Below are 12,252 nucleotides of genomic sequence, written 5' to 3' on the forward strand. Positions count from 1 at the left end.
AACATGCAGTGAGATGTCAGCTGCGAGTCCAGAACCTTCCTCCTACCTATCTCTCCTACCTGTCTCAGTCTCTGTGTTGTGACCAGATCACTGAACATGGCTTTCTTTGGCAATACTGCCTCATTGAAATAAATTGTCTCCATTATTGAACAACAATAGTTGCATAGAACAGGCACAAGTACAGAGCTCAAACCTATTTTGTTTAATTCTTTTCCTTGTAGGGAATGGAGATGTGAGCAAAAGGTTTCTCTTGCATAAATCTCTGGGCCACTGTGTGAAACTCAGTTTATAATGAAAGTTTGGCATACAGTTGTCAAGTGTATGAATTTTCATACAGTAGCATTTACAAAGTTGGAATTTTACATCTAAGGCTAATCAAATTTTTTTTTCATTTCACCTATGCTAGGCATTGCATAGTGGGTAGCCATCACTGCAGTATTTCACATCTCTTCACGTTCATTGTATTGGTACAAGATTACTTGAAGAATCATTCAGGGGCTTTGGGGAAGTTGTGCTCATTATTTTTAACAATATATTAAATTTATAAACCCTGATTTAAAATTGATAAGTGAAAACAATGCTACTGATGTGAACAGAATCGGGATTCTAAATGTTAAATGCGGCAAATCAGAAATTGCTGCCTTCACCCCAGGCACCTTTTGCCTACTGTTTGTCATGTTAATGCCCTTCTGTTTGATATTTACTTGTTTGGACATTGCTACCTCACTCCTTTTGCAAATCCATGTTAGCATTGATGTCATAAAGTAAGCAGAATGAATGTGTGAAATTGCTTGTAAAATTATCAAATGAAATGAATAGCAAATATGATGACTTTTTTTTAAAGTTGAATAAGGAAACTGTCAGCAATGATGCACTCCTGTAATGCTTACTAGAGCTGAACAGTATATATAAAAGTCTGTGCAAAAGAGGCAGACAGGCAGAGCTCGGGATCCTCAAGGCTTGCCATAGTTGCAGAAGAGAGAGTAGCAGCTCTTTCTGCAACTGCCACGTATCACTTCAAAGTATAAAAAGGTAAGATTTATATAAACTACCAGTTATTTATTTGAGAAAGCTGAACTTATTATTTGCAGAGTGCATTATCTGCACTGTGTTGCCCAAAGTTTGCAACAGTGGTGCAGATCTTTCAGCAAACTGGTGTTTTCATCTGAGATTATACTCACTGATATTTGGAGTTAATGACATCATCATTTAAATCTTTTAATGTATTGAATTACTTCAACAGAGAATGATCCAAAAAAGGGAATTCAACAGTTTGTGTTGCAGAATTAATTGAAAGAATGAAGATCAACCATGAGAACCTGAAAGACAAGCACTGTAGTAAGAATTTAAATGAGATACACAATTATTGATTTTTATATTTTTATAACCTTTAGTATCTTCTGTAGAGTTTAATTTATTTAATTTATGTGAGTTTAAAATTACTCACTTCTTATAGATACTGCCTAAATATGAATCAATGAGGATTAAGTTAGAAGCATGCAAACAAATTAAGTGGGTTTATGTAGACACTAATTTAAAACTGTCCAAGACAGATTGTCACTCTGTCACCCTACAGACTGTCACTCCACTGCCCCACTTTTAGATTAGTTTGTCTCAAGCAACTATTATTCCACATCACTTTAAGATTTGAAAAGGAAATTTTATAGCACAGAAGTAAAATCAAAGCCTTTCAATAGTTATTGTGATTATTGTATAAAATTTAATTTAGTCTTCCAATTACTATGGAATTCCTTAGACTCTAACTGTTGTATTTTACAGAACTTTCCACAAGACATTATGGCATGGTGGTTAAATGAGATGTAAAAATATATCTACCTGAAAAAATAATTTATTTATTTCTAGAAATTGTTGCTGTTTGCACCCCGTTTCATGTCAATAGAAATCTGTTTTATTCATTCATACATTTCCATAGGAAAATATTTCCTTTTATTTACTACTGTAAGTTCATGATTTCTATTTTTAAACTGGAAAGAGATACGAATCTGACTTTTGAAATGTATTTTTGAAAACTCAGTGAAATTAAGCTAGTTGAAATTGCACATAGGCAAAAAGACCTCTGTAGTAGAATATATTGGAAAGCTATCAAAATCAGGTTGGGCAGGGAAAAAATATTCAAATAAATATCTGATGAAGATCTGAGAGGTATATTTGTTACATATTTCTGGTGGTTCAAACTGAGATGTCATGAATTTTTCATTTTCACTCAGAAAGAAATAAAAATATTTTCATTAGTCTAATATGCATAAGAATAAAATTTTTCTGTGTAAGATTAGCTTTAGTTTTTCTGCACCTTAGCAGTAAGATTCCATGGTTTTTAGCAGTATCTACTGGTGACCTAAATAACTTGGAGCAAATAAAACCTTTCTTCTGATTGGGAAATCAATCTATTAGTTAGTATAAACTAAGAAAATGTTATTTTTCTTATAATCTCTTTTTCTCTATAAAACATGTCTGTGTTACCAAGAATAAAATAACAATTTCTTCTTTAAAAACAGTAGCCTCTTTAACTTCTCAAGACCTGGTGTTGCTGGATTGAATTATCTACAGCAAGTACTAAACATCGAACAAACAAAACTGATTCTAAATTTTTTAAAGAACAGATTTGACAGAAGGTTAATAGTTTTTGAAAAAGCTTATTTTATTAATAAGGATTCTCTTATTTGAAAATTGTATAAATTTCAAAAGCTACATTTATACATCTTTCTTTTTAATAATCTTCCCATTTTGATTTGGAAAAATTTAGAAAGAAACCGAACATGCATTTAACTTTGCACATATTCTGAAGGAAATAAAGTAGCCAGTGGGACTGCTCACATCTGAAAGTTCTGTAGGCCTCAGGGTTAGAGCCAAGATAAACTGAAATCACTGAATATCTCTTTACTGACTACAGAGACTTTGAATTATTTTCCATATGTCTTATATGAAAGAAAATCTTTTGGTGATGGATATTTCATTCTGCATCAATGACTTGGGCTTATGGCTAATGTGGATCACAGTTTAATAAAGCTACAGACAGCTGTAAGCTCAGGTACTATTAAGCAGGCAAATTTACTTTTGTATGGTGTAATAGGCAGACTTTATCTGGTGTCCAAGTCCAGGTGAATTCATTTACAGCCATATCAGCTACCTTAGAGGTCAATCAAACCACTTTGAAATGACCATAACAGAGTCATTTCCCAAAAAAACAGGCAGAGCTTTTGTTCCATTGCTAGAAACCTATGAAATGTGAAATTATGCATTCTTTGAGATCAACATTGGATGTCAGTGTTGCACCACCAAATTACAGCTCCAAATGAAACAGTGAAAACAGAGTTCAGTACTAGCGTTAGGGTTTTAATCAGACTGAGTACATGAGCTCTATGGTATATGTTGGTACTATGGCAGGGTATGTTCAAGTGAAGGAGTCAAATCTCATACACCAGGACATTGCACAAGGCAGAAAAGAGTCTCCAAACACTGATGAAAAAAAGGAGCAACACTGGCAGTGGCTTCTGGTGGAGAGAGGGAAACTGACTCCATTGCTAAATAGTACAATCTATCAGAAAATATTATGGTTATACATTTATTTGCCTGAGTTTGATCAATACTTGATAAAGATTTTGATTGCCTATAGTATTTTGATACTGATACCAAAGTATTCTAGAAAAATAGTCATATCATTCATTAAGATTCTTTTAAAAATTAGGCCTTACAAAGTACCAGTAGCAATAGATTCTTCCTAACCATTGGTAAAATGCCTGCCAACAGTCAAGCTTTGTATCTCCAACTATAAGTTATTTTAAAACAGATGGAAGAAACACATTTCAAAAAAATCTGCTATGAAGGGGCAGACTACTGGGGCAGAGTAGAAGTCCAACAGCAGTAAGATTTTTGCTGATGTGAACTCATTGCAACTTCTGTGAGAAAGAAAGAATGGGGAGTTGCTAACATGACAGTATTCTTAACAAAGATTTGCTTTGTTTTTTCTGTAGTAAATGATCTGGGGAAAAAAATCACACACCAATACCCCCCAGTTTTTCAACAGAACAGTGTTACAGATCTAGTGCTTGCCATCAGCAGAACTCAGAGAAAAGGAGAGAACAGACCTTTATCCTCACATTGCAAAATAATGTGAGGATGCAGTTTCTCTCAGCTCTTCTTGCATTCTAGAATACAGACTAGAGACTAAAGGCTGGAACAGAGTCTATGTCTTTTGAATGCCTATCCAAGGCACTAAAAGTCATCCACTGCACATGGAACCCATCCTAGCAGGTTCTTTATAAATACCTTGCAGTTTAGATAAACATTATGAATGTCTCTTTTCGATGTAATTGATTCAGACAAATGCAAAGATTATAACATTTTTCTTTGTTGCCTTTTTTCTGTTTTGACAGGCAATGAAAATGAAAAGCATTTATTTTGTTGCTGGTCTCCTTTTAATAATAGTTCAAGGCAGCTGGCAAAATCCTCTTCAGGATACAGAGGAGAAATCAAGGTAAATTCTTTAGATCAAACTTTTACAAATGCTTGGCCTGAACTTTGTTTTCTTACAGTTTGAAGACAAACATACTATTACTTAAAGATAGCTTTACACAGTACTTAATCTACCACTGGAATTGACAATATTTTTAATAATGCAAAGCATGTCACAGAACTTTTGGGTACTTAAACAACAGTTGCCTTATTTATCCAGGAAGCCTGTGTAATTGTGCAGTATCCAATCTGCTATGTGGATTCATTTTACCAGACAGCCAATGATCAATTTGCATTTGCTTTCACTTTGTGGGAGTGAAAAATTGTATTGTTAAAAGTCAATGCACCTGTAGACTGTACTGTACCCATTGCCAATTAACATGATCTAAACTTTTCACAGATCATTCAAAGCTTCCCATTCTGAGCCAATAGATGAATCCAGACAGCTGAATGAAGTGAAACGTCACTCACAAGGCACATTCACCAGTGATTACAGCAAGTACCTGGACACCAGAAGAGCTCAGGACTTTGTGCAATGGTTAATGAGCACTAAAAGAAATGGGTGAGCATTTTGGTCACATTGATACAGATCTCCATATACAGAAATAGCCAAAAATCTAGCCAAATTCAGTTTCTTGGTATTACCTTCCCATCCTAGACCATGGATAATCCTCAAATAAGTAAAGTACCTGAGGAAAATTTATATATACAATAATGGAATCATTTAGGGTGGAAAGGACCTCTAAGATCATCAAGTCCAACCATTAATATAATGTAAATGTATTATTAGAAATGGGAAACAAGTGCAAAATCAGTCAAAAGGATTTGGTTAAATCAAAGTGTAGTACCAGTTTATTACCTGATATGCTGCCTAAAATGACTATTTCAGCCTCTTAAGGGCAGATTGTGTCAGTGAATTAATTAAGTTCAATAGGAATAAGACATGTAAATATAATAATAATAATAAGGCATAATAATAATAAGGCCTTAACAAAACTTTCCTATCAATGGATACTCTAATCCTGATGTTTCATTTGTGAAAAGGGATATAAAGTTTAAGTTTCATTGACCACTGGATACTTTAAAAGTACCACCAGGATAACTTGACAAGTTTTTTCTTAAATATACTTTGATTAAAGGTAAGCTACCCAGCTGAGAGCAGGAATAATGTAGAAGTGTGTCAGTCTTTTGTTCTAAAGAAAATCTGTCCAAAAGGAATCCAAGAATCTATTACATTAATAGTTTCTAATCTCTTTGAAAGTCTTCTAAGTATAAAGTAACAATTTCCACACATTGTATTAATTTAAATTCATATGTCTGAAATATAATGAATATAATATTCCTCTATTAGTCATGGGGGTTTATCATAGTATTTAAATAATAACCAATAAAAGCTTATGCATACTCTGGAGTGTACTGGTAACAATATCTAATGACTGCAATTTCCCTACAGCCAACAAGGACAGGAGGACAAAGAAAATGACAAAGTCCCTGACCAGCTCTCAAGGTATTCTATTTGTCACAACTTGTTATTTAAAACCAGTTTGAGCTCATGTTCAATTAAACAAGAAAGCAAGCTAGTATTCCTTACAATGTTACCTTAATACAAGAAATATCAATCAAATCTATTATCTCACCTCTGCTTTTTACAAGGAAAGAGGATATGACTCTGTGTTAGTTATTCCTGCACCTGTGTTCTATAGCTATTTGCAGTGGATGCAAGGAATACAACAGGATGAGAATACATTTCAGAACAACACACTTCAAGTAATCTAGGAGAGTAAAGAATAGCACAAAAATAAAAACTTGGTGTAGGAAAAGGCTGAAGTGAAAAAAACCCAAACACATGATGTTGAAGAATAGAAAACCAGTGAGAAGATTAGTGAAAGGAGTATGGCAGGAAAATTTGCAGAGAGGTGATTAAACATCATGCACTACTCAGCCCTCAGCACTCAGTCCCACATTACATAAACCACTTATTACAGAAAGGAGAACACAAGACCTGCTGAAGGCCAGAATTCTGTTTCTTGACTGTGTTTTTGGGAAAGGGCTAGAGAGATTTGGAATTTAAATAAATAAAAGAGAAATTGAATATGTGCTTTTTGCAAAACAGATTAAAATACCTATATTAATTCTTTCCCTTTTCAGAAATTCCAAAAAGGATATCCCAGATCACAAAGATCCTTAAGTTCACAGTCAGTATTAATAACAAATTTCTAATAATGCTTCAGCTTCATTGAAACAGCATATCTCAAAAAAATTAACATTTCATTAAAAATGTTCCAAACAACTCTAGTTAACATGCTGATGAAAAGTGCAGATGGTATTAAATTAGGAGGAATGGTGAAATCCCAAGAAGAAAAAATAATAGAAAGAGCTAGATTTGGGCAGAAATTAGCAAATTCTGAAACAGAAATGCTAGGGAACTTATTCGTGGAAAATATTTCATAATATGTCTGCTTCTCAGTGCAGTTTGCCTTCCCAAGAGCCAGTGTAACATAATTTTGTGTTATATCAGATAAAGAACCACAATGAGGTATAGGGAGGGAGAAGTTAATTGGCTTTAATAAGATGGAGCTGATCAGGCTTGAAAGTTTTCCAAGATTATGACTTGGTCACAGTCAGGATTAAAAGGGTGTTCATAAGACAACTCAAAATGTAAATTTGAAAGGAATTAAGTCTGAATAGCTTGGCTAAGAAATAATGAAGGTGAAGGTAGGAGGGGCATTTAACAAAGGGTAACAAAAAACATGCCTGTTTAATACTATGAGTTTCTTGCTCATAGCTAATTAGTCTAGCAGAAGACCAATACAATACAGCTGTAATTGCTTTCCACACCTGAACTGAGTTGTTCAGAACTAGTTTGGGAATCTCTGCACAAAACTGTATTGCACAGCACAGGAAATACCTTCAGAACTGAAATATATCAAGAAAAAATGCATCAAGCAATTTGAGCAACAAAAAGAAATCCTCCCTCTTACAGAAATGCCAGTCTGGCAAGTGGCAAATTTAAATCAATAAAAATTTTTTTAAAAGTTCAATTCTTACGCAGTCTGCTCCTACAGTATTGCTCTTCTTTCAGCAATGCAATCTCCAAGCGCCATGCTGAATACGAGCGACACGCTGAAGGCACCTACACCAGTGACATCACCTCTTACTTGGAAGGTCAAGCTGCCAAAGAGTTCATCGCTTGGTTAGTGAATGGACGAGGAAGAAGAGAGTAAGAATCCATCCATTCCTATTATTAAATTTTGCCTTTCATTTGGGGTTAGAAATCATGTCTGATAAATCTTTGATGTGTTTTTGATCATTCTTGCTGTACTTCATGTTTTTCTTTTGTATTAGAATATTCTGTGGGTGTTAGACTCCCACTTTACATTATTAAGTTCAAATACAGATTAAAACCTGTTCAGTATGCTGTTACACTCTAAAAGGTCAAGTTTTATTTAAGGTCAACACATCTAAAACTAAACCAGACCTTTCTCTAACTCCCATCTTTGCCCCTTCACATAACATTGCTTACAGTCTTCTTAACTATCATTGAGATGATTCAAGCCAGTATGATCTTAAATTGCCTTCTGCTTTTTCCCTTTTACAGTCAATCTTTTCCTCTGCAATATTTCCAAGACTAAAGTCTTACCAATGTCATCAGCTGTACTCCATGTGCTGATGATTATTCCCAGCAGTAACTTCTTTTCCTCTTCCCATGCTTCTCAGAGTCTCCCCAAGTTGCTGCTGCCATAACAACTATCATTTGCTGTAACTGTAACTTATCTTTCTTTTTAAGATTCCTCTAATTCTTTTACTATAGTTCACAGTTTTCTGGACGCAATGCTCCCCTAATGATTTTACCTACCTATGACTTCTTTCATTTCTAGCTTGTTCTCCACATATTCATTGCAGATCCCTCCATCCTATTCACTTCATGTACTCACTCATGCTTTACATCTTTTGTCATGATGGTCTTAGACTTCAAATAGCATTACCTTCAGTCTCCTTCTGCTCATCTATTTCCAACTCTGCATGGATAGGAGCTACACCATGCACTGGGTTTTAGGAGCTCCACCCTGCATCTGCCACCCCCCACCTTTTAACTGTTCTGTACTAATTTGTGCCTTTAGACTGTAAGCTCTTTGGGGCAGGGATTTCAGTTCATCCTCTGATTATATATTCTACCAGCTGTAAAATACAATGTAAGTCTCTTGCATTACATAAAAATAATAATAAATAATAATAATAATAATAATAAAATACAATCTGTAAGATTGTGTGTTGTAGTTAAGGAAGTCGACATAGGTAAAAGTAAGTTTTGTAAATATTGAAAATTTCCTGAAAAAAACAGAGGTAAATAAATTTGGTCAGCTATATAGAGAAGGGAAAAGCTGGTTCCCCTTCCTAGTGATGTTCAAACTTACACTTGTTTTTCTGTCATGGTTTATTTTCATGAGCAGAAACAGGGTATTTCTGTATCCGTTTGAGAGAAATACAACCTGAAATAAACTTAGAAACCTAGATGGGCAATTAACTGCAGAACACCCTTCTTCTTTCCAATTTTAAGTACTATTTGTGGTCAAACTTGTATATGGCCATCCTTGAAAAGAAAGTCTGCCTGTCATTTGATCCAGGGCCCCATCATGTCATGCTTCTGCATCAGCCCACCTTAATGAAACCCATAAAATCTTCCCATATTCGATGGGATGAAACAAGATAGGAAAGTTTTCTAAATCAAACTCTGTTTTTGGCATACTGGCTTTCCAGCAGTCAAAAAAGAATAGAACAAGAATCACAATCTGAATCCGAGTGTAAAATGCTACATTCTATGATTTTACTTCAAACAAGCACATAGTTTTATAAAGGTGCTTTAAGTGAGCTATTTCAACCACCTCCCCGCAAAAAGAAAAATTGCTGCTCTTAATATCTACATTCTTATGCAATATATTTTTAAGTAAATAACTAGGCCTTAAGTCCAATTAAAACAGAAAAAAGTATGAAAATTTTACAGTAAAGTTTTAGCAGTGGTATTCCTTCAATAACAATTCTGAGCAAATGTAATGATGGCTATGTAGCATAGACATTGCAGACTGAGATATATTTTCGTATGTATGGCTTTTCCAAAACTGCTAGAGAGGAATTTAGGCTCACTGGAAGGAACAGCTGTCTGTTTTGAAAATAGTGCCTTAAAAGATGTTTTGATATGCATCATGCCATAACATCAGGATCAACCCTTAACTCCTTAAAATCACAGCAAATATGCAGTGTATTAGAACTCTGTAATAAGGCCCTTTTAAATGGTTCATTTATTTTGATCTGCACATTGTTTCATAATTTCTTACCTTTGAAGTTTCCCAGAAAAAGCTCTTATGGCCGAAGAAATGGGTCGAAGACATGCAGATGGCACTTTCACGAGTGATATCAACAAAGTCCTTGATGACATGGCTGCCAAAGAGTTCCTAAAATGGCTAATTAACACAAAAGTTACCCAAAGGTGCCTGAATTTTATATTATTCTTAAAATATTGGTGTTTAAATTTGTATTTGCCACACACAGGAAAAATACTACTGATTTTTCTCGTAGCCACTGATGTATCTGTATTATGTTGCAAACTTTGTTACAGACAGATGAAGAAAGACAAGACACTTCTTCTAAATATTATTTGAATTTTTTATCAATGATGAACCTCTCTAATAGTTTCCTATTTAACTTGAGAATAGGATGTTACAATGTCCCTGAATGTTACCAGAAATAAGGTCATATTAAATTACTGAAAAAGAAAACTTTGCTTTGGATGGACATACAAAAATCAGAAATATTTATTGGTAGAATCACACCAAGTTGATTATTCTTTAAAGGCTGCAATATAAAACACTATCTTAAAATGCTGCTTGTCATTAGGGAGCAGTGCTGTAATCTGAGCTCCTGACAGGTGACTGTTTCAGAACCCTGCTTCAGTTTGCCTGTATTTAGACAAAGCAGCATTTTCTAAATGAGCTCTGCAAACAGATTAACACTTGGGAATTATTTGTTTAAATTAACAAAGCATTTAAAGAATAATTAAATGCCAACTCAATACGCATGTGAGTGGCCAGGTTTTTTTAAATGTTGGCTGTCCCCTTTGCATTACTGAAGCACCCAAAAAGACTGGTTGGTCTTGTAAACCTGAAACAACAAAAATTGTCTCCAAAAATTTAGAAGGTACAGGTAAAATACAGTTTATATTAATGTGTTACTATTTTTGTGTTTGTACTTCAGCATTGAAACAAACAATTTAGGAAAAGAATCTATTAGAAACTACTAAAATGCTTTTCCTTTAGGAATAATTGTTTTCAATCTGTTATTAGAGAGAGACATTGAGAGGTCTGTGGAACTAACATCTGCTCACTCTTAAACAGAAAAAATATGTTCCACACATATTTCATAAATCTTGGGAGACTTAGAATATTTCCTAATTGCTGCTGCTTTTTTTTGCTTTTTTTTTTCCATAGAGACCTTTTGGAAGAATACCAGTAAAACTGCAGACTAAAATGGGATAAATGAAGATCTTCATTTCATCAACTGCCAGTTATTAAGAGATTCTGAAATCTGTATTCTGTCATTTACATTTGGTGTAACAAAGCTATGTCACCTTGCATGCCAGGAAATAATTGTATTATAGTTTAGTGTTGCCAAAGGTTTATATATGGAAAACCTGTTGTCTAAAGGATGGTTTTCTTAACAGCTTTAAGACTGTGAAAATTCCATATCTTCATATTTTCCATTTATTAGGACTAAAGTAACTCCATTTATATTTAAGGATAAAATTATTTTTCTAAAAAATTTACCTCTACACACAAATTATTCAATCACCACTTTTACGTGTTATTCATAAGGGGCTGGCAGTTACAAATGCCTGAGAAGTGAATATCCCTCTTAAAACCTTTGTTATAAAAAGGCTAAGCTTTAAGGATATTAAATGATAGCCTTAAATAAATTTTTTCAAGCTTCTTTTCTGTTGACTTCTCATGTGTATACCCCATGTGCCTCCTTGCTCTCCATTTCATTTTATTCATGTTTTAGTGTCACTGAGATCTTAGAAGTGGTTTGTTTGCACAGATAAAACAAACTTAGCATTCAGTTTTGTCACGTTTTCTCCATAATGATTCCCAGAAAAGAGCTGTGTGAACTTTGAATTAATCTTTAGTTGAAAAAGAAATCATGTAAGATGAAGCTAGAGGGGGAAACATGACTGAAGAGACAATTATTCTTCATTAGCATAAATTCTGGCTCAGAACAGGAGGACAGCTTTGAAAAATGTTAAGTGCAATATACTCCGTAAGTGTGGAAACTGCCCCACAACTCCTTCAAATTTTACATGATTGCCAAGTCAAACCAACGCAAACAGCCCTCTAATTTGTGTTATGTTCTCTCCTTCCTTCTTCCTCTGAGAACCACTTTTATGTGGTGTTACCTCCTACTTCCAATGACTACCCAACCCCCTTTTCTCCTCTCGCTACTTTAGCAATATACCAGGGATCTATATTAAAATGTCCTAAAGGGCAAGTAGTTTAAGAGAAATCCAGTGGATTTAGCAAGTATCTAGTAGAAGCTGATATGAAGCAGGACCATTGTTGAATCAGAATTAGTACCTGTAACTTTTGCTAGGAATAAAATTTTTACAGGAACAAGTTTTGTAAAAGCATCTGAAACTTTCACTGATAATCTAGAATTTCTGGGAAAATATTAAATTGTTCTTCCAAAGTGCTATAGAAATTAATATTCTCTAATATCAGATCAGGACAGATC

General features: G+C 34.3%; 1 protein-coding gene across 1 annotated transcript; it reads left to right on the plus strand.

Annotated features, from left to right (window-relative positions):
* Positions 1–874: 874 nt before the first annotated feature.
* Positions 875–11,454, plus strand: GCG (glucagon). Its single transcript, XM_085066630.1, has 7 exons — positions 875–1,032; positions 4,395–4,495; positions 4,874–5,035; positions 5,927–5,980; positions 7,556–7,693; positions 9,815–9,958; positions 10,956–11,454. Exons 2-7 carry the CDS (start codon positions 4,398–4,400, stop codon positions 10,978–10,980), a joined length of 621 nt encoding a protein of 206 aa, XP_084922756.1. The 5' UTR covers positions 875–1,032; positions 4,395–4,397; the 3' UTR covers positions 10,981–11,454.
* The last annotated feature ends 798 nt before the right edge of the window (positions 11,455–12,252 follow it).

The sequence above is a fragment of the Lichenostomus cassidix genome, chromosome 7, assembly GCF_008360975.1.
Source record: "Lichenostomus cassidix isolate B80296 chromosome 7, HeHo_3.0, whole genome shotgun sequence".
NCBI classification, from domain to species: Eukaryota; Metazoa; Chordata; class Aves; order Passeriformes; family Meliphagidae; genus Lichenostomus; species Lichenostomus cassidix.